This window comes from Rhinopithecus roxellana, chromosome 18, assembly GCF_007565055.1.
Source record: "Rhinopithecus roxellana isolate Shanxi Qingling chromosome 18, ASM756505v1, whole genome shotgun sequence".
NCBI lineage: Eukaryota > Metazoa > Chordata > Mammalia > Primates > Cercopithecidae > Rhinopithecus > Rhinopithecus roxellana.
In genome coordinates, this window is record NC_044566.1 from 11,895,517 (window position 1) to 11,920,751 (window position 25,235).

At 39.7% G+C, this 25,235-nt stretch overlaps 1 protein-coding gene across 2 annotated transcripts in view; it reads right to left on the reverse strand.

The window, feature by feature from the left end:
- Positions 1–1,177: 1,177 nt before the first annotated feature.
- The window catches only part of EFNB2 (ephrin B2), a 45,421-nt gene continuing 21,363 nt past the window's right edge, over positions 1,178–25,235 (reverse strand). Inside the window, exons 2-5 of one of the 2 annotated variants that reach the window (XM_010353072.2) lie at positions 23,493–23,776; positions 7,141–7,233; positions 6,309–6,422; positions 1,178–4,864 (exon numbers count right to left, since the gene is read on the reverse strand). In XM_010353072.2, coding sequence (XP_010351374.1) covers positions 4,476–4,864; positions 6,309–6,422; positions 7,141–7,233; positions 23,493–23,776 — 880 coding nt within the window. In that variant the 3' untranslated portion in view covers positions 1,178–4,475. Of the gene's footprint in view, positions 4,865–6,308; positions 6,423–7,140; positions 7,234–17,022; positions 18,037–23,492; positions 23,777–25,235 lie in introns of those variants that run through there. The other variant, XM_030922288.1, reaches the window with a different exon arrangement.

Consider the following 25,235-nt stretch of genomic DNA (forward strand, 5'->3'; position numbering starts at 1 on the left):
TTGGTATATAGGGTCGAGGGTTCAGCTTGGCTATAAAATTGCATCCATAAACTTGGATCTGCAACCGAAGGCAGATGGGTGCAGCAGGATAAAATCCTGGAATAGATGAAACTATGACTGTAGCATCAACGAAAACGCTGGGCCTCTGGGGATATTTGTTGCTGTTGATGAAGGGAGGCATTTATTTCACAAACATTTCTCTAGTACAAGTACTATGCTAAGCTGTGTAGATCCCTGTGTCCAAACCAGCCTTTCATCATCACCTGGGGACTTTTGAAACATATGGTTTCTTCCACTGACTGGGGTGTGGTCTGGGGCCAGTCAGTCAGACCTGGGAACTCTTCTGGCTTACTTCCTGACTCCAGGGCCTTTCCCTGTCCTCCCTACCTACAATGTCTCACTCCTAGGCAGGGATTAACCTGAGATACTGTAAAGATCTTAGCACTCAGATCTCAAGGGTGGTCAAGTTCTCTGCTATGGGTGGGACTCTTGGCTGTTTAAAAAGCTACCCAGGAAGTATAATGATCAGTCTTAATATCCAAGACTACAAGAGGCCTGAAAAGTAATCACACCCCTCAGCGTAGTTACCTGCCCCAGCAAGGTGACCACTTAAAGTGTGTTTTAAACTCACAGCTGGCCTCTGGCTTACCTTCAACCAGTACCACAAAATGTGCTTTCATCCATGTTTTTACAAAAACATTTGACTTTTTCCTTCTCCCTAGGATTATTCTGTCAAGAAAAATGAAGCGATGGACAGCTGCTTTGCTTCTATGGAAACTAGATCTATTTGGAATTAAGTGTAAGATAAGAGTACATTTCCCTCTTTTTCCTGAGACAGCTAATTTTGTAGGTAACTATTCTGACTGTGCGATTCAGGCGCCACTAGAGAGATTTTCTGTTGAGGATTATTAGGATTTTATACAATTTTATATTATTTTTGAAATGTGAGTTCGTGGTTTTATGGGGAATAATGAGCTCATGGCTCTTAGCAAAATTAGTATTTGTGTTATGTGCACATCCCGATTTGAAAAGTGGGCACACAGTGTCCATGGACAGAAGTCTCCGGATTACTGTAATTTTGGGGGAAATAGAGTAAAGGAAGGCAAATTAAAATAATAAACAAAAAAAGAAAGAAAAATGAAAAGAAAAGAAAAGAAGAGAAGTACTTTGAAGGCACTTTTTCCATAGGAAAAAAATATTTTATTTTTTTAAGAACAAATTCAGTTTGAAACAGATGTGGAATGTGACTTCACGGATTTCATTTTCGGGGGCTAACTGCAATGTGAAACTAAAGCAGATTTAAAACCTATGACAGGCTATTAAAATAAAACAAAGAAAGAAAAAAATATTTATAACTCAAGCATAATACTGTGTTACTTACAAATTGGACAACGAAATTTTAAATAAATATTCATGGTACATAATTACGGCACAAATATGCAGCAATTTGGCAACCTTTTATACCATTTTTTCCTCATTACAGTGCAAAGGGGAATGACACTGCCGTTAAACAAGCTGTAGCTAAATACATTGCAAAATTCAGATTTTATACAAAACATCTTGCTTAGACTTTATAAAAAACCAACATTGCTCTATGTACACAATCTGGGTAAGAAAAGCCATTTCTGTCTTGTTTTCATGTGTATTTTTATTAAAAAGGTGAATAAGGCTACTGTAACACCCCAAATCCATAGACAGTAAAATCTGAACCTATTTACAGCATCTTCACTTAAACATGATGGTGCAAATTCCAAAGTCGGGTGACCAGGGACGATCATACAAGCAAGGCATTTACAGTAACTTTCCAAAGCTAAACCAACTTCAAATAAAGGGACAGTTGGTAGATTGTCATATTCTGCACCAGACACAAAACAGACGCACAGAACACTTTTCAATTGGTTGCAGGGAACTCTTTTATCAATTCATCTGATTTTTCACAGTTTAGTATAGAACCAAAACGTAGCCAACTGATGATACATACATTTGATTTCATTAAAATCAGACTATTTCCCATTTTTCCCCTTCTTGCCCCTCTCCCCTATCCTAAAAGTAACTTCTGATGGCTTACAAGAAACTCTTGTACTAATGCACAGAAAGGAGAGGTTGGGGTGATGGAAAGAATTACATATGTACTGTGGCTGGTTACCATGGCAACCTTCCACAGAAATATGATATAGATATATATAATATATATTGTAGATATATATTATACATATATGTACACATGTATACCACACACCCACTCACACATACACACACACAGTTTGGACCAACATCATTTCCAGGTTCAGGAAATAGGGGATCATAATTTCCGTGACAACTCATTTTTGCAGGTACTCACTGGAGGTCTGAGAACCTTCAAATGCTGTCGCTACATTTTTTTCCCTTCCAATTCAGAAAGCAAAGTGTTACCATAGTAACAGGACTATGTTAAAGATGTCTATTTTGCATAGCACATAAAAAGTAGGTTTCCTGTTTACTCTTCTTGTTTCCCAGAAGGGAGGGGGTGCAGGGGGAGGACAGGAGCAGGGAGCCAGAGCTAAATCGTCACCTGAAGCCCCCAATGTGACCTGCTGGATTCTAGAGAACACTTCAGCCCACAAGGCAAGGGAAAACCCAACGCAGAAAATAAATGCCGGAACATCTTGTCATTGTTAAATGTATGATGCAATCACATCGACTTCCTGGTGTGTGGGGCTTGTACTTCCTAGTCTACGGTTCCGTGAGATGCCTTTGGAGGACTTGGTTATTTTTGTATTTGCTCTCATTATTGTTCTTTTTGGAATGATGTTGTTTTTCCCAGAAAGTAACTGTCCAATTTGTTTTTTTAAGCACTGAGCATTGGGACCACTTAATTACCACAAATGAATTTCACATCTTCCGGTGTGTACTGTGTGCAACCTTAAAATATATATTAGTAAAAATCTTTCATTTTATATCCCTTGTGTTCTATAGACCTATTATAAATACGTCCTATCTTCCTTCTCCCCCTGGACATCATAATTTATTTCCGTCTTAAGGACCCTAAGAGGCTTGCCGCACGTGCTTCACCTTGACACAGAGCACCTGGCGCTGCAGCCTCCATCAGTACCGGCCCTGCAGCCCTGGCACCCAGACAGCACCGCCATAAACCAAAGTGTCGTAAGGCTCAATCCGGAGGGGAAGGGGGACCCTGGGGGGAGGGGGATCTGACCTACCTTTTATAGATGAGAATTCTTTAATAACGACAATGATGATGGAATTACAGCCTGTTTGACCTTTGGCTTTTCAACTTTTAGGTCAGATTTGGCTCTCTGCTATTCTCCTAAATGCTTTCCCTGTGTTTAATAAAATGTGATAAGTATAGCAGCTGAGTCTGCTTAAAAAATCATCCAAAGCAGACCGACTCTCCTACAGCTCGGAGCTGTGTATCTTATTGCCAGTACCACAACAGTCCTGCCCGAATATATCACCAGCGGCCTACTTTCTCCCTTCCCTCCAAGCCTGTTCCCTTCCCAACAAGACCCGTCTTTGTTCCCCGGAATGAAGAGGGGCTTTTCTTCCTGCACTTCGCTATTTGATAACAGCGAGCGCCTCCTCATACACTGGAATCCACTGTGTGTGCTGTCGTGTCTCCTACTTGCCTCTTAAATCTCAGCAAAACCAAAGTGCTGTGCTACCTAATTGCTTTTTTCTTTTCTCCTTTCCAACTTTCTGTTTCAGAGGCAGCAGCAGTGAGCTACAATTGCAGCCAGCCCTTTCCCCAGCCCCACCCGCTTCTACGAACTCCTAGCCTTCCTCGCAGACAGCCTAGCATCTGGCTAAAGGGCACCTTGTTAGCAAACACAATTTCTATGAACGGATTTACCCATGGACTGAAGCTGTTGTTGCCAACGGCTGGAGGAGGGGACTCCAGACACGAGTGTTCCATTAGTGATACAGATGTGGAGTGGAGGTCTCAGGTGAGGTGCTGCAGAGCCCTGGGTAACAGAACGAGTGAGAGACAGTGAGGACTAAACGCTAGAGATCTTTGCAAACCTTAACTAGCCCGAGGTCCGTATGACAAGTCCGGTATGCACTGCGGGGGAGATGCACCCCAGGCAGAAGCCGGCCCTTCCAGGCGTGGCGTCCTGGGGCACCTGCCAGGATGCTCACAGCCCTCTCGTCCACAAACCACTGTCTTCCCTTGGCTTCCGCAGAGGCCTGAGTGACCGCAGCACATGGCTTTGAGGAGGAGACGTGGGACGCGGCACAGCAGTCCGAATGGGCGTCTTCTACACAGTCTTCCAGCTTTCAGGGAGCGTGTGTGTTCACCAAGGCCGAATGCTACAAGACTAGGTAAGCTGTCCAGCGCGACGGGCTCTTCCGAAGAGTGTCCCTCTCCCCCGGTGCTGTGCTTCAGTCAGTTCTCCAGCACGCGGGCTCTCAAACCCTCAAGGGAGACATCGGGACAGTAGGTGTCCTCTGGGAAAGCACAGGTACCGCCAGGGTCCCTCTCAGACCTTGTAGTATATGTTCGCCGGGCTCTGCGGGGGCATCTCCTGGACGATGTACACCGGGTGCCCGTAGTCCCCGCTGACCTTCTCGTAGTGAGGGCAGAAGACGCTGTCCGCAGTCCTTAGCGGGATGATAATGTCACTGGGCTCCGAGCCGTTGTTGTTGCCGCTGCGCTTGGGCGTGGCCAGCGTGCTGAGCGACAGCGTGGTCGTGTGCTGCGGCGAGTGCTTCCTGTGTCTCCTCCGGTACTTCAGCAAGAGGACCACCAGCGTGATGATGATGACGATGAAGATGATGCATCCTGAAGCAATCCCTGCGAATAAGGCCACTTCGGAACCGAGGATGTTGTTCCCCGAATGTCCGGCGCTGTTGCCGTCTGTGCTAGAACCTGCAGGCGCGGAGAGAGAAAAGGTCAGAGAGGGTTACTGCTGTGCCGGTGCTGATGGACTGCTTTTATGACCCTTAAACACGTGAAAAATAAGCCAGGCTTATTACTAACTAGAAGCTGGACTTTGCCTCGCCAATACCTCGTCTAAGAGCTCAGGCAAATGGAAATGAGAGGTATCTCTCTCTAGGGGGGACTTTCCTACCCTCCCAAGCCACAGGGTTTCCTTTGTATCATTATCCAGCAAGAGCACAGACTGTCGGTGCCAGCCAGCCCTTGATCTTGCTTCATCTTCTAACCCGTTAGCCAGCCTGGGGCAGCCGCAGGGAAGAAAAAGGGAAGTGGCCAATTCTCCAGGTCAGCGGTGAGCGCTCATGTGGTATTGCTCTTCCGCCTCCTTTGAGAAAGCGTGTTTCATGCGAACCTTCAAAGGTCCTGCCTTCTAAAGAAGAGCCCGGCCTCCAGGCAGAACAGCTCGGGAACGCGGAAGGAGTGAGGGGGCCTGGGAAAATGTTCAGCTCGTAACTCGTCTGTATTATTTGATTTACACTTAAAATATATTTGGAAGGCAGCAGAAACTCTCACACTGAACAGACTGCCAGCCCAAATGGTAAGCACTAAAAAATTGCCTGGCATCATTATATTATCCATTTATCAGTTTGTCACAAGAATTTGACACATCTTGTCATTGAAAGTTAGAAATAACAACTTCCCTCCTTGACTCTTGGAAAGAGATGGAATACTGCTGCAGATGATAAAGTCGCACAACTACCAACCAAGCACACAGATCCCTAATACAAAACTGCTGATGTCTGCTCAACAGCTGCTCTATCAAACATGCATTAGCATGGCAACAAATACAGAGCTATTTGTTCCAAGACTGTTAAGAAACGAAGGTCAATGACGGACAATTTTATCTGGTATTCTACGCTTTTGTCAGGGACCTGTTTAATATTTTCTTTTACATGGCAAATGTGAAACAAAATAACGATAACCACCTGAAAAAATACTATTATGCAATATTTTAAAATGTTACCATTTAAAATTTAGAAGAGGATCAATTAGGCCCTCTGTGGATTAGATATAATTAGAGGAGGGATTAGCACATTAATTACATATACATTAACATCAGCTTTAGGCTGGCGTTGACAACCAGCTTGATAAAATGTCAGCCAATGAAACCTTTGGCCTGACAGAGTAGTTCTAATAACTGGCACTTACAGCTCATGAATTCTACTCTTTTGAATGTATGACTTTCATTGGAATGAGTTATTTTGTTCTTATTAAGTGTAATTAATAATGACTCACTGACAGCAAAGATTCCTGATCACTGTAACTACTAGCTAATCCTAACTGGTTAGAAGTCCTTAGACTGCTCTACCTTTTAAGATACTACTAAGAATGTGGGACCCACAGACCTCCACATACACAGACCATGCTGTTATACCTGGATTTGGTTTTACAAAGGGACTTGTTGTCGAACTTCTTCCGTTTGTACCAGCTTCTAGTTCTGGACGTCTTGTTGGATCTTTATTCCTGGTTGATCCAGCAGAACTTGCAGCTATATGAAAAACAAATGATTAATTACCGCACAGACATCTGACAATATCTAGCTTTAGGAGCTGCATATATATTTCAACAGGCATGAATAGCAATGAACATAAGAGTGTTTATGCAAAGTACTGTGAAATACAAGAATATAATTTTTCTTTTAAAACAAAATGGTTATACTAGTTATTTCAGAGGTTTAGATCGTGAGGCCATCTGTGGAAACTATAGGGATTCTTGCATTTGGCAGGCAAAGCATTGCAGATGACATTTCAATTTAACTGAGCAAGTTGATTGACTACTATACCAATTTTTAATTAGAAGAATAATTATTTCTTTCTGCACAATAGGTTATCTACACTGGAAAAGTCACAATGAACAAAACTCTTCTGTAGTCAAGATTCAGAAATGAGCAAAACTGCACAAGCTTTTAGTTTTCATTCTGGATATTCTGATTTTGAACCAAAGTGTATTGCTTTTTAAAAAGAAATTATCTATCTATCTATCTATGGCAATAGACATTCTACCTTGCTGACCTCAACTCTTAGAGAGATCGCCAATAAAAGCTTAGTACACTGACTTGAGGAAATCTGTCAGTGGCTCAAAGTGCAGTAGGGTTTGCTTTGAAAACTAAAGAGCGAATGAAGGTGGGCGTCGGCAACATTAGCACCACACTAGCTGGGGGCTACACCAGGTCACAGTGGCGTCATGAAGCAGCAGATGGTCTTTACCTTGTCCAACTTTCATGAGGATCTTCATGGCTCTTGTCTGGCACACCCCTCCCTCCTGGTTATCCAGGCCCTCCAAAGACCCATTTGATGTAGCTGATTAAAAATAAAATGGACAAAACAAAAAAATAAAGAAAAATCAGGAAATCAATAAGCCAAGTTTACATGAACATGAAATGTCTGAAAACAATTTGAAAAATAAGAATTCACTCTTAGTCACAAGTTTTCTGAAAGTATGGGGATGCTGAAAGCCAAAAAGAAAAAGAAAAAGAAATAAAGAGAAATGGATATCGGAAACACTGCCGCATGTATGCTATCTGACTCCAAATTTATTTAGGCACTTTCTCCTTCCTTCACAAATGACTGATTTAATGTTAGTCTATAAATAAAAGGGATGGCATCTTTCAAAAAGTCTATGGACTCTTTTGGGGCCAAACTCAGAAGAGCAAAATACTTAATGCAGCCATTTCCAAACGTGGTAATCATCCCCCCACACCTGCTTCCTCCACTGCAGATTTCCTGCTTCAAGAACAATTAGCTTGACGCTCTGTTTGTCAAGCATCCAAGTTCTGTAAACACTAGACCAGGAGCCTCCCACAACCCTTGTCTTCTTTCTTCAGCCTTATACATGCTTAAGAAGTATACCAGAATTCAGGTCTTCAAAATCTCCCTTTTCCTCTATCATTTTGTAAATCAGAAGAACACACGTGTTATTACTGCCAATGTCAACCTCAGTCAACCTCTTCAACCAAACTACGTGTTGCAGGAAAACTCTGGCTGAATAGAGGGTTCACACACATGCCCACCACTCATTCTGGGTCCGGTGCAGCCCTGGAGAGAAAGTGGGGACTTTTATCAGCCACTTGCTGGTGTTCACCAACTGAATTCCCTCTCCACCTCGGCAGTAAGGAGTGGAAGGAAGGACAGAATCATTTCACCATTTTCAGCATTTTCTTTTTCAACAGCCTATGCTCTATTTAAACACATCCATGTTCTGTCTCTTTAGACCAGCGAGGTCTCTGAATAGCTTTGTAACTCAAGCTGTACAGAGATAGGCTGCCAGGTACTTTAATGAGAAACAGGCTTTGAATTACAGTTCAAGTTCCAGGAGAGAAAAGAAGGTGGAGAGTGCTAGACGTTTTCATTCCCCTAAAGTTCAAGGGGCAAGGAGCAAAAGTGTTTCATATACATTTCTGCAATTTAAATCCATTTTCTACCTGATTATCAAAGTCTTGTAACATTGTACTTTGCAAGGGACTGAAAAAAGGATTGTTTTTCTGGTAAAAATAAATCCCAAAGACATTCTTCTAATGGGATTGTTTGTTTTCCAAACAGTGGGTCAGCAAACAAGTTCTATATGCATTTATAGTAGAAATAGGCATTCCATGGAAATTATATTAACTACAAAAATAAGGCACTTATTTACTTGTCTTTTGGTCTTGAATTAACTTTTACTTTCACTGTTTTCCTCAAAACAAAGGCTGCCCCTTCTGTGCATACATATCACTGTGCTTCTCTGAGTGCTTGCTTAAACTTTACAGTGTCACAATCGCATCTCATTCTTCTGTAACTATGGATAAATTTTTGCTGGGAAACTGAGCAATAATTGCCACAATAATAATGGTCTTGGAAGGGTAGTAAGAAGCAGACGGTATCTGTTTGTAGATACAAACATTGTAGACTATTAAGAAACTGCTCAGCAGACAGCTTAAAAAAAAACCTAAAAATTTCGTACACTTCTGTGAATCTAAAAAAAGTCTTTTTTCAGTTCTTTTTTTTAAAAATTATTTAATGTGACTATAAAATTTTTTTTAATGTACTTTAAGTTCTAGGGTACATGTGTACAATGTGCAGGTTTGTTACATATGTATACATGTGCCATGTTGGTATGCTGCACCTGTTAATTCATGATTTACATTAGGTGTATCTCCTAATGCTATCCCTCCCTCAGCCCCCCACCCCATGACAGGCCCCAGTGTGATTTTTTTTCAGTTCTTCATTCTGCTCTTTCCCTTTTCCCTCTTCCAAATATGTGCCTAAATTTCAAAGTATCCTTTCCTCCCAAAGGCTTCAAACTATGAGTTTCTATGAGCAGACCCTATTTCTGGACCATTTCAGAGCAGTGCTATAATCTTCAATTAACTGTTGAGAATTTTCCTGTTTGATTTTTCTAACAAATTAGGATGTGTCTGCGTATAGAGAAAAGTGAAAAGCTGATGTCTCTATTTGGCTGATGGTTTAAAATGTTTGGTTTACTTAATTCAAGTGGAATCCCAATGTTTTTAAATGCACATGCACATAAATGAACCTACATGCAAAAGTGCACTCAAACTCAAAGTTAAATGACTTACTTTTTGTTGCTGAAAGTTTCAACACTAAGCTGAAAAAATGACATAATGAGATCTGAAGGGCAGTGCACAGAAAGAAAGGGGAGGAATATACATTAATTTATTTTAATCTTAAGGGGAAAAGACAGTCAAAGATTCAGATCCAAAAGAAAAACAATTAAATGAATATCAGGAAGAGAAAGACATGCACAGTAGAGGAGAGTTAATTGTAAATAGAATTGAGAACTGCATCTGCAGAGGGAGAAACTACTGATGACTTCTACTTTGTCAAACTGGAAGCACAAGAGGTGAACATTATTTGACTTTTTGTCTTTTAATTTCTAGGTCAATGCCTTTTCTGAATATCAATGCTTCTGTGTGGAGCTCCCTAGGTTTACCCAAAATGGTGTCTTGACAACCACAAATGTAAAATCTCTAGAGTATTAAAATTCAATTGGAATCTATAATTTAACATCCACAGACTATAAGACAGTAGGAGGAAGACTATGTTGCATAAGAATGAAACTGCTTTGCACCTTTAAGAGTGAAAACTTTTTTATTTCTTGGTTTAAAAAAAAAGTGTTGGGGGCAAGAGGGAAACTTTCAAGTCTTAGAGTTGGATAAGAAAAAATCTACAGATGCTGCTTTTGTAGGTTCTTCTGAAGTGCCAGGCTACTGCTTGTTTGGGGGAGGGTGCTTGCAGGGTGGTGAGCAAAAGTGGGCTGAACAGTCTGAGCGAGGACAGTTTTTCTGCTATATTCAGGATTTTGCTTCTTTTCCTTTTAAGTCAACTTGTGACCTGCAAAGGTTACTGAAAGATATTGAAAAATTCACTACTAACATTAAATTAACATCCCAAATGCTTGGTTGCTTATAAAGGGGCATTGAAAATACTGTTACACATTCCACCAGGGAAGATTTTTGCCATGAGTTAGAAATGATCTAAGTTGTCATGAATAACCCTGTTTTAACCCAGTTAGTACGCTGGTACTAACTGAAACTCCAGGAGGTAAACTTTACAAGTATAACATAATTCAAAATGACTTCAGTCTATTTTATACTTGATGTAAGTATAACTTCCCATAGTGAAAATCACCTTTCTTCTCCCCTGCTACATCCTCATCACGGAATGTAATTCTTATGCCAAGCTTCCAAACCCCCTCCTTGAACAGTGACACAGCTAAAAAAAAGTCTCCTAACCCAATTATACCTCCTTCCTGGCAGCGAACTCTGAAATAAAACCACAAGATTAATATTCTGATTTCTCCTGCAACAGTCACCAAGAAGTTTTGAAACGCTTAGTGGCTGATTTTGAAAAATAACAAGAAATTGCTAATGCTTGGAAATAAAAAAAAATCTATTTCCATTTCAGGAGACAATTTTGCAATTATTTTCATTGTTCATTTGAATGTACTAGGAATTTTTAACTTAGAGAAAGAGTGAAAATAAATTGTTAGTTCATTATACTTAAGTTTTTCTTTGTTATCTTTCTATCAGCATGATCTAATGCAGCCACAATCATAGTATTGCTAAATAGACGAAATCACATTTAATCATTCAGAGACAGAAAAAGTAACACTGTTACAACTAAGCTTTTAGTGCCCAGATAGTCTTTTTCCCTTGGCTCAGGAAAAAAACAGACTTTATAAATTTAAAAATTACTAGAAAAGTTTCTCTATCCAGTTGGAAAATAGGCTTAATAAAGATACATGGGCATTTTACAGTCTGCTTTTAAAAGCTTTTGCTTCAGCGGTCTAATTGCATGTAGTAAGTATACAGAAGTCACTACATTGTTCCCCCCAGGGCCTCATTTCCAGTGGGCAGAGATTACTGCTCAGCAAAAACAGTTCCCTGAGTTCACATGGTCTAAAAGTTCAGGAGCACATCTGAAACCACACAGCCGCCATCTGCGGTTTGCCATCTATTTGCACCTACAGTTCTTAGTCACTGGGAAGAGTATACTGGTTATCTGAGTAGGAAAAAAAAAGAGAACCAGTGAGTAACTATAAAGCAGACTCGAAGGGCAAGAATATTTCTGGCTGTGCTTTTTAGCCCATCCCCGCAAAGAGGAAGTAGTACTCCATTTTCACATGTCTTCATCTGATGTTCACTGCTCCGCTCCCAGGAGGCTAAGCTCCAGCCCCACATCTTGGCTGTGTTTAGTCCACCACATTGCTAAGAGTGTGCTAATCAGATGGACAGTCAAACTTCTGGATTTGTGCCGATACATGGGTGTCACTGGCACAGAGATTCGAAACAGGGGAAGCACAAAAATATCCTACAGAATAATGGTATCACAGTTCTTACGGAAAGAATGAAGCACGAAGAAATAGAAATCCTACGGAGGGTATTTCAAATTATTTTAAAATGTAGCGTATTTGGACGGGGCCGGGGTGAAGCCAGAGGGCTGATGGACATTTGAAAGCAAGGACTTGTATCAACTCTGTTGAAGAAGTCCACCAGAGAGACACAATAAGCATCCAGGGTCATGAAACCACAGAGTTGTAAGAACAAAAACGATGCCCTTACATACAGCTGCACTGGACACAACTCACTCTCATGTGACCACGAAGTAAGCAGCATTTTATGAACATTCTCTGTCAATATCTATGGGAGCTATTCTTTTCCAGCATGTTCTCACATGCTAGCCTTGCTAATTTGGATTTCTTAGGCTAGTCTTCCTACACATCAGTTTCTGTAAGCTCGACACAGACTTCTGAAGATCGGAAGACTGTTATCTTGGCAAACTGAGGAACTAAAAAAAGCATAATCCAGTAACGACATGGAAAGCAAAGCCGTGACTTTAAAATAAACATAAACACAACAACATACCAAACTGTATTACTGTTTTCTTCTACCACAGGGCTATCAAATCTGAGTGTCCAAAAAAAAAAAAAAAAAAAAAAGGTAAGTTGAAAAATAAGAAGGCTTATTAAAAATAGTAATAATTAATGTGAATATACAACCCAGGAAGCTAAGATTTATCTATTTAACACCGTGACATCAATTCAAACTATGTACTCTAGAAACAAGAATTCAATTTCTGAAACTCAAATTAACGTAGCTGAATGCCTTGAGCTTCACAGTTATCTTTTAAGATGCTAACTTAGAAGAAAAGTTCTAAACATGGAAATGATAATGTTCACTGAATGCCAAAAACAAATGACTGTTTCTTTAAAGGTAATTAATAAAATCTTCTGAAACAGAAACATCTATTTAATTTGCCAAAAGGAAAACCACAATTTCATTCATTTTTTTCTAACTTCTTCCTTTTATGTGTTTTTCACTGTGACTTTAAAATGAGAAAAATGAGAAATATAATCATGTCTTTCCAAGGGCCTCATTATTCTTGTTTAGCTGAATATACTGAAAAAATTCAGCATTACTTCAAATCACATAGCACTTCATCCTATAATACCAACTTTGCCTTATCTTAGAGCAAAAGTTTTATGTGGTATACTTCCCTAAATGGCCTCACTTGAAGAAAGAAAAACACAGAAGAATTTATTTTCAAAAAGAAAATCATATTTAGCAAAGTTAATTTAAACAAAACAAGCCCTCTCTCTACTTGATGAGACAGTTCTCACTGACATTTGATTAACTCTTTATTTTGCATGCAGGGAGCCACAGCTAAAACACTGTATAAACTATTAGTGATGTAGGATGTGTGAGTTTTTCACCCGTGAAAACATTGTTCAATATGATAGGAAGAATCACTTGAATTAATACCACATTGCTATGGTTGTGTTTTGAAAATTTAAAGCAGTAAATCATGCATTAAGAAGTAATAACTGGCTTAGCTTCAGCGACTTTTCTATGCAACACAATTAATTAGTTTTCTGCACTAAACAATAATTTGGAAAAATGTAGATTCTAAAATTGAGTCACAATTTAGACCTCCCCTCCTGTTTGTCAGTGTTGAAATATAACTGAAGACGCTATCAAGTACAAATGGATGCTCTTAAAGAAAATGGTATAGTTTTATTTCCTTTCAAATATTCATGATGAACAATAATAGGATATTCTACCCAGAGTTCAGAAATAAGAGTGTTAAAAATGGAACAACTTTGAAGCAGTTTGGTAAGTTGTTTTTGTTTATATGTGCACTTAAAACGTTTTGATGACATATATTACTTAATTACTTCTACTTGGGAAGAGAAAGGATACCAGCATACAGAACTGAGTTTGCAGGTGCCATCATGCTATGTGAGGCTTGGACACTGAGGGAAGAGGTCAATCTACTGAGAGAACAGTCACAAAATAAAGCAATAAACACCGTATCTAGAACAGGAGCTTTCGCATAAAGCCTTTCAACCATTAAAAACCGTATGAATGTCAAGTAACAATCAGTGAAGACATTCAGGGCCACAGGTATCTTTGACAATACAGACCTGGAAAGCTACTGGCTACAGACACTCAGAGTGAAAAGACGGAGGAGCAGAAAGCAGTGATGGCTGGTGCACATGTGTATGTGTGCATGTCCACGTGTGTGCGTGCAAGCACGTGTACACATAGCGGGTATAGATCAAGAAAACATATCCTCCAGGCTCAGTGATGGACACTGACACTTTTCTGAGAAAGACCAGACAGTACTGGCAATAAACTTCACTTCCCCCAACCCCTGACTTTTTTTTTGTTTTGCTAGAGACATGTCTAACCACATAAGATTATTTATGGAGTTGTTTCCCCTCAAAATATTGCTTGGAACACCTTGGTGTCTTGGTTTTTAATAAATTCTGTTGAGGAAAAACATCACTTTCTAAGTCTAAGATCTTACTGTTAAAAGTTATGACGATTTACGCAGGTGGAATCTCTCAGTTAAAAAAAAAAATTTCAAAATAAAAAACGAAAAAAAAAAAAGGCTTTTCTTCTAGTATAATTTAAGGGACTGTTTCTTATTGCCACAGTAATTCAGAAAAACTTAACATAGTGGGAACATGAGAGTCAATGGTAAAGAATAAATAACTTCACATAGACGAGCCAGCCTTAGACACACCTGAACATGTGTCTTGAGCTAGGGAATCCGGGGATGGCCAATGTGGAGAGTCAGTCTTTGTCTAGAAGGCACACCTGAGCCCTCGGCCCATCCTGTGGAACATGGGCCATACAGGGACTCGAGGTCCTAAGTTCTGGATTAAATGAAGGTTGCCAGGTGGAAGTCATTAGCGGGATGGTTTTAAGTGGAAATGCTATAGATAACTCCATGCTGTTTGCAAGCAGTTGCAGTTTTCCTGCCCAGCTCACTGCACAGGGCCATGCGGATATCTTGTCCAGCCCATTGCCACTGGACTCTCTCTCTCTCCTGTATATAAGCCCCCAATAAAACCCCATGTCTTGAAAGAAAAAAAAAAAAAGCCTTAATATGCTTAATATGGGCCAAAATCCACTAAGATAGAGGAATTGTGTTTTAAAAATAGGTGGCCAGATGCCCACTTCAATAGTAATGACTAAGCTCACATTTTTAAAGAAAAGAATAATGCAAGAGTTCTAAAGATAAAAACATAATTCCCTATTGTCTATATTAGCTATACTTAAGCATCAGATTTTTAACACGAAACTTCCCAGAGAAGGGACAGTGATAACATCTATTGAAAATATTCAGAACCACGAAGAAGCATGTGTTTGAGTGAATTATTTCCAGCACATAATCCAGTGCCTTACTCTCAAGATTCTGACAGTCTCGACCATTAAAATTTCCTTGCCAAAATATGAAAAGGTGGAGCTAGGAAAGGGTCCGAGTAAAAAGTTCATGGTGGGGAGGGTGCACATCCCACAACCCTCTAGCTCATTCTACTGTCACTAACTGCATGCAATGATATTAATGACCCAGTAATTGCAAGACGAGTGGCACTGAAGTGGAAAACACCCATCGGAGGCAGAGTTCATCTCTAGGTGGTGGGACTTCACCAGCGACCGAATTAATATCTGCTGACAGTTTAGAATATAACACTGCAGAGGAGAAAACGCAACACTCTCATGGCATCACAGCTTAGATGGACATGTTGTTTGCTTTGACCATTTAGAGACCAGCAGTAACCCCAATCAGGTGCCCATGTCTAAATTTGCCCTACACATGAACCTTATTCCGTCCAGGGGACATGTTCTATACTCTAAGAATCCAGAGCAATTTCCCATGTTTGCTTCATCTCCTGTTTAACATCAGGAACAACAAAACAGGCTACTTCACCAATGCAAAAAGCCACTTGCAAAGAAGAACTGTCACCCAGCCTACCTCCTCTGTAACGAGATCAATTACCCTCCAGCTTGAGGGTCTGCCAATCCATCAGTCCGTCTATCCAGCCGGCCAGCCAGTCAACAAAACTGTTGCACTTGTACTTGGCTAAGGCAATTTGAAGTCTCATACCACCTCTACTTGTATGTTTGAGAGATTTTTATTTTTAATAACTATATTATGTAGCAATTTTCTATTGAGGGGCTCAAAGTACTTGCTAACACAAAAACACAAAACAGTATAGACTTATTGAAGAAATGGAATTAAGAGTATGTCTAAAAAGAAAAAGAAAATTTATAAGACCTAACAAATTGCCATCATAACCACCTTTTCCCCATGGCCTTCCTTTCCTAGTACCCTGTAGGATTTTTAGTTGAACTTTGGGGGCAGATGATTGCAAGCTGGTTATATGTTACACAATATATGACAAAGTGTCAGTACCAAAATGTCTGATACAAGCAGAGAGTCCATCCTTTATAGTTCGTGAGCTTCTCTGCTGTTGCTATGTATGCAACATGTGTGTACATATACTCTGCTGTCTCTGCATATGTGTTATATATGCTTGCATACTATCTTTACTATTGCTACATGTGCACTTAGATGTTTGGACCCAGGAGGCACTGTTGTAAACTAACAATGCTGGCCTAAGGGTCCAGTGGCCCTGGATTGAGTTTTGATTCTGACATTTGATGGCCAACGGAATTGTACTAAGCTACTCACACTCTCTAGGTTTCAGCTTTCTCACAGTGATAAAAATTGCCCTAAGACCTGTGTCTCTAGACTTCAAAGTGAGACAAGAGCTATGTGAAGGCCACAGCACTTCCCCAAGTGATCAAACACCCAGCCTGAGATTTTGAAACTTCAGGAACAAATGTGACTCTTAAGAACTATGTATGTGTTTGCCTGTGCGTCTTGGCTATTTTCGTGTTTTATTTTGCTTTAAAGTTTTATCTTCTGGATGAATGTTTAAAGGTTACTAAGAAAGAAGCCTGTCCTCTTTCATACTTGTACTAGGTCTCTAGTATTGTCCAATTATTTATAAATCCCAGTGAACCTTGAAAAAGCCATAAACACAGGTGCCAAAGATACCAAGATATATTTTATGAAATAATGAAGGCAGTTTTATTCTGAGCAATTCCTAAATCATTCTTGCTGTCATGATGGCTTAGGTGATGTCATGTAATGTGAACAGAGGCTCCATCCACAACAGCTTTTTCTTCTTACACACTGAGCCATATGGGACAGACATTCCCATGGTCGTGACTCCATTACACCTGAGAGCCAGAAGTTTCTCAGTGCAATCTCAAGCAGAAGCTGAGAATTTAATCCCTAAGTGTAAAGAATTTATCTTTATTCATATTAAATTCAATAAGGAGCCTCACTGATACACACTGGGAAAACCTTTAATACAGCCAGAAAAGGAGTTCACATGATGTTAAGAAATAACAGAAACAACGCTTCTAATTATCAGACTAATGGACTGATCTACTTTCCCGGCTAGTCTCAGTGATAACGCAACCCTGACACATTTTCTTCTCTGGAAGACGATTTATACCACATTAGGATGCTGCTAAAATTATCAATAAAGACACATTCCTTTCTTTGTGTAACAGGGAACTGAGAAAAAGTCCTGGCAAGGCTGGTGACATGGAAATTGGGAAAAATGATTATATGTATCTGAAGACTCCTCCCATGTCTGTCTCTTTTGGGTCTTACAAAGGATCTGCTAACAAGCTTGGGCAATTCCATGAACAAAAAGATACATAAATGCATGTTTCTTGGTAAAGGAAGTTCAAGGACAAAAGAGCTTTTATAACACTCAAAGAAGACAGAGAGAAGATCTTATAATTAAGTTATGCAGCATGACTGAAACGTGCAAACTCTCTGGAGTTCCATTTTATGGATGGACGTCAAATCAGCCAAGCTTTTGGGGCCCATCCTCTCCAGCCTGCAGCCGAGCACAGCTCTGCCTCTAGCCTGCAGCCTCATACTTCCTCCCCTGCTCCAAAATTAACTCTTAGTTATATGCATTTGGCGTCAAGGGTGGAAGTAATAAGCATGTTATAGATCCCACTCCATCTGGAGTCCCATCAACCCTGTGAAGCAGGTGCTGTCATTATTCCCACTTTACAGATGAAGAGACTGAGGCAGAGGGGGGTTAAGTTACTTGTCAAAGGGCACTCAGGAACTCGGGTCTTCCAGATCCCAGACTCTCAACCTAAGATGTTGATCTGCTTCTCTTGGACGCGGGGAGGGTGGTGGTGGTGCTGTATCCCTCAAGAACCCAAATGCACAGTCTCTGGCAACATTCTGATGAATATCCTATTACAAAGATGAGAGCTATAGGTTAAAAATAAAAATGTGTTTAAATGCTTGAACTCGGCCATTGTGCGCAAGGTATCAAACATAAATCCTCACCCCTCAGTCCGAGGACCCAAATGACAGGCTGATGTTGTTGTATCACCAAATGGGATTACATCTAATGATGGAAATGTGGCTTTTGCTACATTTATAGTACATAAATAATTCATCAAATAAAGCACATAATCGCTTTACACAGCCCACACACATTCTATATTCTAAAAGAAATCTATCTGTTAAGAGGACATTTGAAAGCTCCCGTAACTATCTTGCTAAAGAACAGTGCATTCAGTACATTTCAGTGCTACTTGCCAAACCTACACCCCAGAAATAAGTAAATCAAAAGCAGAGAAGAAAACAAATATATGCTCAACAACATAAGCAAGACTCTAAAGTTCCTCTGTTTTGATTCTTTTAAGAATATTGTTTCATTATATTTGTGCAAGCATTTTACTTTGTGATTTTGCTTAGTAGTGGAGTACACGTCTAAAAAAAAAGCAAAGCTGTTTGTGGAGCCTTCCAATTTTACATGCTCTTTATTAAAAAAAAAAAAAAAAGCTATAGACAACTGAACCAATGAGGGCCCTAAGAAATGGCAGCTTCTCCAGACTCGTTCAGTGTTTCTTAAGGAAGACTTTGCCAAGGCATGGAGAGTGAGGGAGGCCTCCAAGAAGATGCCATGAATACCACAGGGTGGATCTCACAGAACAACCTTTAATCAAACAGTCCTTAGAAAAGATGACTTATGGACTATGCCACAAGATGTGTCTTAGCTATGGATCTGCAGCAAAATAATGCAAAAGCCACATGAAGCTACATTGGGAGGTGCTTCTTTAATACGGTTTTCTTTGTCTAACAGCTCTGCCGTAGCTACTGTCAACTTGAAAAGTATGAACACAATGGCATTCATTTTTCATCCATCTCTGACTCACACGATTTTGGTAGTGTGACGAAAACCTCTTTGTGGGTTATTTTGCAAGGTTTTATGCGAAGGTAGAACCACCAGCCCACAGAACCTTGGTAAGGACAGCTGTTGCAAAGGGCCAACACACCAAACCTGCTGACTCATTCAGCTTTGGGTGTCACCTCTGAAAAGAAACTAAACCAGGCACAGAAAGTGCTGCAAAGAAAACTCTATGGATAAAGGCTACAAACACAAGAAGGCTTTCCCAGTAACAAATGGAGCATTTAGTAAGTCTAAGACACAGCTTCCCTTGAAAATGGGCAATTTCCAAACAGTTATTTCATGAACATTAAAAAAAACTTTAAAGACAATAATAAAAATAACTATAGGTTATGTAAATTAGCTACTCTGTTTTTAAGGCAATCAAAGATCTGAACGTAATAAAGAAAAGGGCTCTTCAGACCACATGGCCATAATATCTCCATCTTTGCATCACTTGAAGATTAGGAGATCTCATTATGCAAATTAGGCCCAGGGCTAATTACTGAAATAGGTCACTTGAAAATGTCAATTCTAAACAGGAATAAAAACCCATATACAGATGCTCCTTGACTTAGGTGGGGCTATGTCTTGATACTTGATAAGCACAAGGTAAGCTGAATATCATTAAATTGAAAATACACTTAATACTCCAATAAACCCATCAGAAAGTTGAAAAATTTAAGTGGAACCTTTTTAAGTCGGCGACCCTTTGTATACAATTTTGCCACAAGTTAAAAAGCAAGTAACCATCTATGAGAAGAATGAATGAGGACGCATATCAGTTTGCCACATTATATCCTGAGGGGACTTAGTGAACACTTACTGTGTTTAAAAATACAGTTCAAATGAAAAATTCATATTCATGTCTGAAACTCACAAGTGTGATGACTATATTTGAAAGCAGGTAGCACCACAAATCAAATGAAATGTTTTTAAAGAATTTACAGAGGATCCTGTCCATTTGAAGCCACACTAACAAGTGCTCCTACACTGGATTTGTATGCCCAGCCCTCAGATGGCTCGAAACCGGAGGAGACCGCCATCATGAGCCAGAACAATGACAATACTGAAAGTGCTTTTTAGAGAAATAAATTAAAGTTCAAAGAAATAAAGTGACTTTCTCATTAAGCTCAGGAAGTAGGACTAGCAAGTAGGACTCTAGGTTCCTGGTTGAATTCTTCGAAATGCTGTTCATGTAGGGTACTCCGCAGTGCAAGTCAGTCCCTCTGGACTGCTCCTCCCTGGGGGAAGAAAGTCAAGCACTCCTCCAAAGCATCAGATCTCTTTCCTCTCCATGGAAAGAAATCAGCACACGAAAACATGGTATTTATTGTAACACTGCTGGTTGTGAAGGCGCTTACCAACTAGACACTCAGATTTGGGGTTAAACCGATTGTAGCATTTATTAAAGCAACTCAAATGCCAATATTATGTACTGTCTCAAAGTGAACCAACGATTTGAAGTGTTAAAAATATACATGTAAATTTTAATACTTTCCGTCATGCTACCTAGCACTATTCATAAATGTACTGATATAAAAATGACTAACTTCAAACACTTTCCTTCTCAAAAAAGCCAGTACAGAGCTTGACTGTGTGTATGTGTGTGCATTTGTCTGACATGCAAAGTAGCGACTTTTTAAAATCCATTAATTGTTTCGGTGTCTTGGAACTTTCGCAGAAGCAAAACAAAGTCAATATTAATTTCTAAAACTATTTTAACATTTGTTCTCTGCATTTCCCATTTCCTTTCTAGGGAAATTTGTAGATCAATGAGCTTTGCTGTAGGGTGGGTGAGAAACTGGCTTCTATATTTTCCCAAGTATCTGAAGCGCCTTCCTCTGCCTACACTATCGTGGAAGTCTTTCAACTCTGCTGAAAGTCTCAACTGGACTTCCTGGCAAACTTCTGAGCCCTGCGCCCTGAGTCCTTCACCCAGCCCTTATGACGGTCCCCCAAAGCAACATCCAAATAGCCTCTCGTAGTTTCAGAGTTGAGACCCTCAATTCCATATTAAGAAAGATTCATTTATCCCAGGCTACTATATGCTTTTGCATGGTAAATCCTAACTCTAAGGAGAGCTCTGATGGCCACAGTAGCTCAGTAACTGCAATAAACCTGTTAGTGCGGTATGAAGAGTTTCCAAAACAAGGAAATAATAGATGCTATAATTGTGTAGATTAATATTATAATTATAAATTAAACGGTGCTTCTAAATACAAATCTCTCATGTATTAATAAAAAGCAATTACTAAATGCCCACTACATTAAGCAAAGAGATGTTGGTAAACAATTCTTTATTTGCATAGCTTGCATATTATTTCACACTAAAGGTTAAACTCTTAATGTTTACTAAAATTCCACTTGCGCCCAGTGGGAACTTAGAACTTGCAAAGCATTTTTCATGAAGTCATAAGCTAAAGGAAGGGGAGAGACTCGGGGCCTGTTGGCATACCAGTGGACTTGGGCTGCATCCACGCCTTAGGGACATGCATTCACTGCCCTAGAGCATCTCATCTTTAGTGTGTCCACTATTCCCGTACCAGTACCTTCTTCCTCCTGCCCCACCCAGGGGCATTAACCTCCTTAATAAATGCATCTGATCAGTTTCAGTTCCCTGTAAATGTTATGCTAAACAGTAGCTTTCACTGAAAAAGTCTTACTTTAAAAGTCTTTACTAAGGCCAGGTGCGGTGGCTCACGCCTGGAATCCCAGCACTTTGGGAAGCTGAGGCAGGAGGATCATGAGGTTAAGAGATCCAGACGATCCTAGCCAACATGGTGAAACCCTGTCTCCACTAAAAATACAAAAATTAGCCGGCCATGGTGGCGCATGCCTGTAGTCCCAGCTACTCGGGAGGCCGAGGCAGGAGAATCACTTGAACCTAGGAGGTGGAGGTTGCAATGAGCTGAGATCACGCCACTGCACTCCAGCCTGGCGATAGACAGAGGCTCCATCTCAAAAAAAAAAAAAAAAAAAAAAATTCTTCACTAATATAAACACATTGTTAGGCTTCCAAAAGCTTAAAGTTTCCATTTATTTTACCTGGTAACTATTTTACATTTTCAAAGATTTCCCTATTATTCTGCATACTTGACTACCCCATCTACCTGTTTCATTTCAGAATGCTTTTATTTTATAATAATTATTCCTTACTAAGTATATACTCTACCACTCTCTTTTGTTGTTGTTGTTACTAATTCTCAGTAAGCTACTCTATGTGTCAAGTTGGCTTTAAAAATAGGTTTTCATTCTGTGCTTTAAAGTGTAGCTCTTGAGCTGGGTGCAGTGCTACACGCCTGTAGTCCCAGCTACTTGGAGGCTGAGGTGGGAGGATCACCTGAGCCCTGGAGTTCAAGGCTACAGTGAGCTGTGATCTTGCCACCGCACTCCAGCCTCCGCAACAAAGCTAGACCCCGTGTCTAAAAAAATAAAATAACAATAAAGTGCAGCTCATAGGTCGAGACGCAAGAGTTTCAGTTCGATCACCAAGATTCTCCTACCTAAAGTTTTAGAGTCCACCTTGGGGCAAATAATAACCAATGGCAGATAGCAGTTCCCTAATAAACTGAAGTCTATGGTAACCAAGCCATTGGAAAAGTCAACCCAGTTATGAGTATAATTTTAAATCAAAGAAATTAAGAAAAAAGACTTCATTGCTTGAATGAAGCAAACAGCTGTCTGAGTCACCTAGACTTTAACAAAACCTGGGGCCCTGGGAATAACGCTGATGAGAGATCTGCACATAGTAGGCATGGGCTCGAAATGTGCTCCTCAGCTGACTTCACGTCCTCGCGAGTTAGCCTCAGATATGACCCAAAGGATACATACCATCTCTTCCTGAAACAGCGTGTCAAATTACATATATATATGCAAAAAACAGTAATTCACTGAGAAAACCAAGTTTTGTCTTTTTCTTCTGAATCTGGTTTTAATGTGACCTTTGCCTGTCATCCCCATCTTTCTAATTTATGAGCTCCACCTTCTCTAGACTGATAACTTCTTGAGGAAAGCATACTATTTTACCACCTTTCACTGCTGAATCTCTAGCCCTTAAGCACAGTCTCTGGCACAGAATAAATATGAAATGAATGAGTGAATGAGTGAATGAATGGATGGATGGGTGAAGAGAAAACGCAGTGCACAAGATTTACCTATCAAAATCCACCAATGGTCCTGAACAATGGTTTTGTCAGTAGAGATGCTGAATATATTCATATAACACATTTATTTCAATACTAATTAAGGATTCTAGTGTTTTTTTTTTTTTTTCTCTCTCTCTTTGGGTATGTATACTTAATGAATACTGCTAGCACAGGGTCCCAAATTCCATGAAGGTTTCTTTGAAAAAAAAAAGGGGGGCACAATTTTTCAGCAAAGATTCTCACCAAATTATTTGCCACAATAATTTTAAGGAAACAAAAAATTGATACAAACCTATATAGCTTATCTTAATTTCTATAAAATAAATGAATAAAATTATACTTACATATAATGTAATAATCTTTGTTCTTCTGAAATTCTAGACCCCAGAGGTTAGGGCTGAATTCTTGAAACTTGATGGTGAATTTGATATCTTGGTCTGGTTTGGCACAGTTGAGGAGAGGGGTATTTTCCTTCTTAATAGTGCATCTGTCTGCTTGGTCTTTATCAACCATATAAACTTTATAATATTCATACTGGCCAACAGTTTTAGAGTCCACTTTGGGGCAAATAATATCCAATTTGTCTCCTATCTGTGGGTATAGTACCAGTCCTTGTCCAGGTAGAAATCTAAAAGCATAAGAAAAAAATGCCAATGAGTTGATAAAAAATTAACAGTACTAATGATAGTTACAAGATAGCCAGGCAATGCTGATAATCCCATACTACATATTTTCAGATTCATGCTTTTATGTATCAAAAGTCTCTTACTTCAGATCAATATGGGATGAATGTATTTTGGAATTAAGCTTCGAAAGGAAAAGGAAAGACAGAAAGAAACCACTTTCCTTCCTCTAAGCCACAGGACCAGGCTACCTGCTGACATTTCTTTACCACCCTCTCGCTTGTAATATTTCAGTACTCCTTTGTGTAACCTGACAATAACTTTTCCTCCATGGTGAGTCAGATCATCCCACATGTTTGTTATTTTTTAACCACTGGCAGCTTTAGTTTATTGGGCATGCCACAGAGAGATCTCATCAATAGGAGGGAACAGTGGATCCACTAATACTTTGTTGTCCTGTTAGTTTCCATTTGCTGTTGATGTTAATTAACAGACAAGTTTCATCAAGAATGTTTCAAATTACTTATCATAATTAGTCACTGATCAAACAATGGGTTTTTTATTACACTGAACAAAAGAAATGTCTTACAAATGCATAAAAGATAACCAGAAATAATTAGTTGTAGTATTGATTCAGCTGCAAAATGAAGAGTCCTCCACTTGCAAGGACAACAACTACTGTCCCTGCTCTAGAAATCTTTTTTTTCTTCCCTTGAGACGCATTTGCTCCAATTAATTCTCAGAAGCAAATCTTTAGAACTAAGACTACTGATACAATATTCTCTTAATGCTTATCGCTAAAAGCCTCCCTCCTCCCTATCCTCTTTCTTGCTAGCCATGCTCCTGAATGATCTTTCTTAATGGGGAGTTTCTCTGAAAATCTGAAACAAGAACTTCCTAATGAACATCCTTCCACAAGTGCTAACACTAACAACACACTTAGAAATCCCAGCTCGTTCGTAAGCAGCCAAGCCTGCAGGCTCATTAAAATATTAAAGCCTGAGAACAAAGAATCGCCTCTGAATCCTTCCAATTCAACCTTTTTCTTTAACCAGAGATGCCCACCAGCCATGATGACTACAGGGTCATAATTCACTAAGAGAAAAAGCAAGGATGATAGAGCACCCCCAATTTCAAACCCATACCAAGGGAATAGCTTATGATTTATGCTGATGAATGGTATTAATTTGCTGAAAAGTGCATGAGTGTGGTTATGAAGCAGCATAAAACATAACAGAAATTATATTATGGATTCATATGAAAAACCTGCACTCCTTATTGGCAGGAAAAATGTATGTGGCTGTTACCTCTTTCTTGGGAATGTGTTACTGTACAACCCCCAAAAGAGAAGGATGGTCCCCTTTTTATTTTAACTGAGCTCCTTTAGCAAGGACATAGGACATTTATTCATTCATTCAAAAAAAAAAAAAAATCTTTCTGTGAAACAGAACTAAAAATGAATTT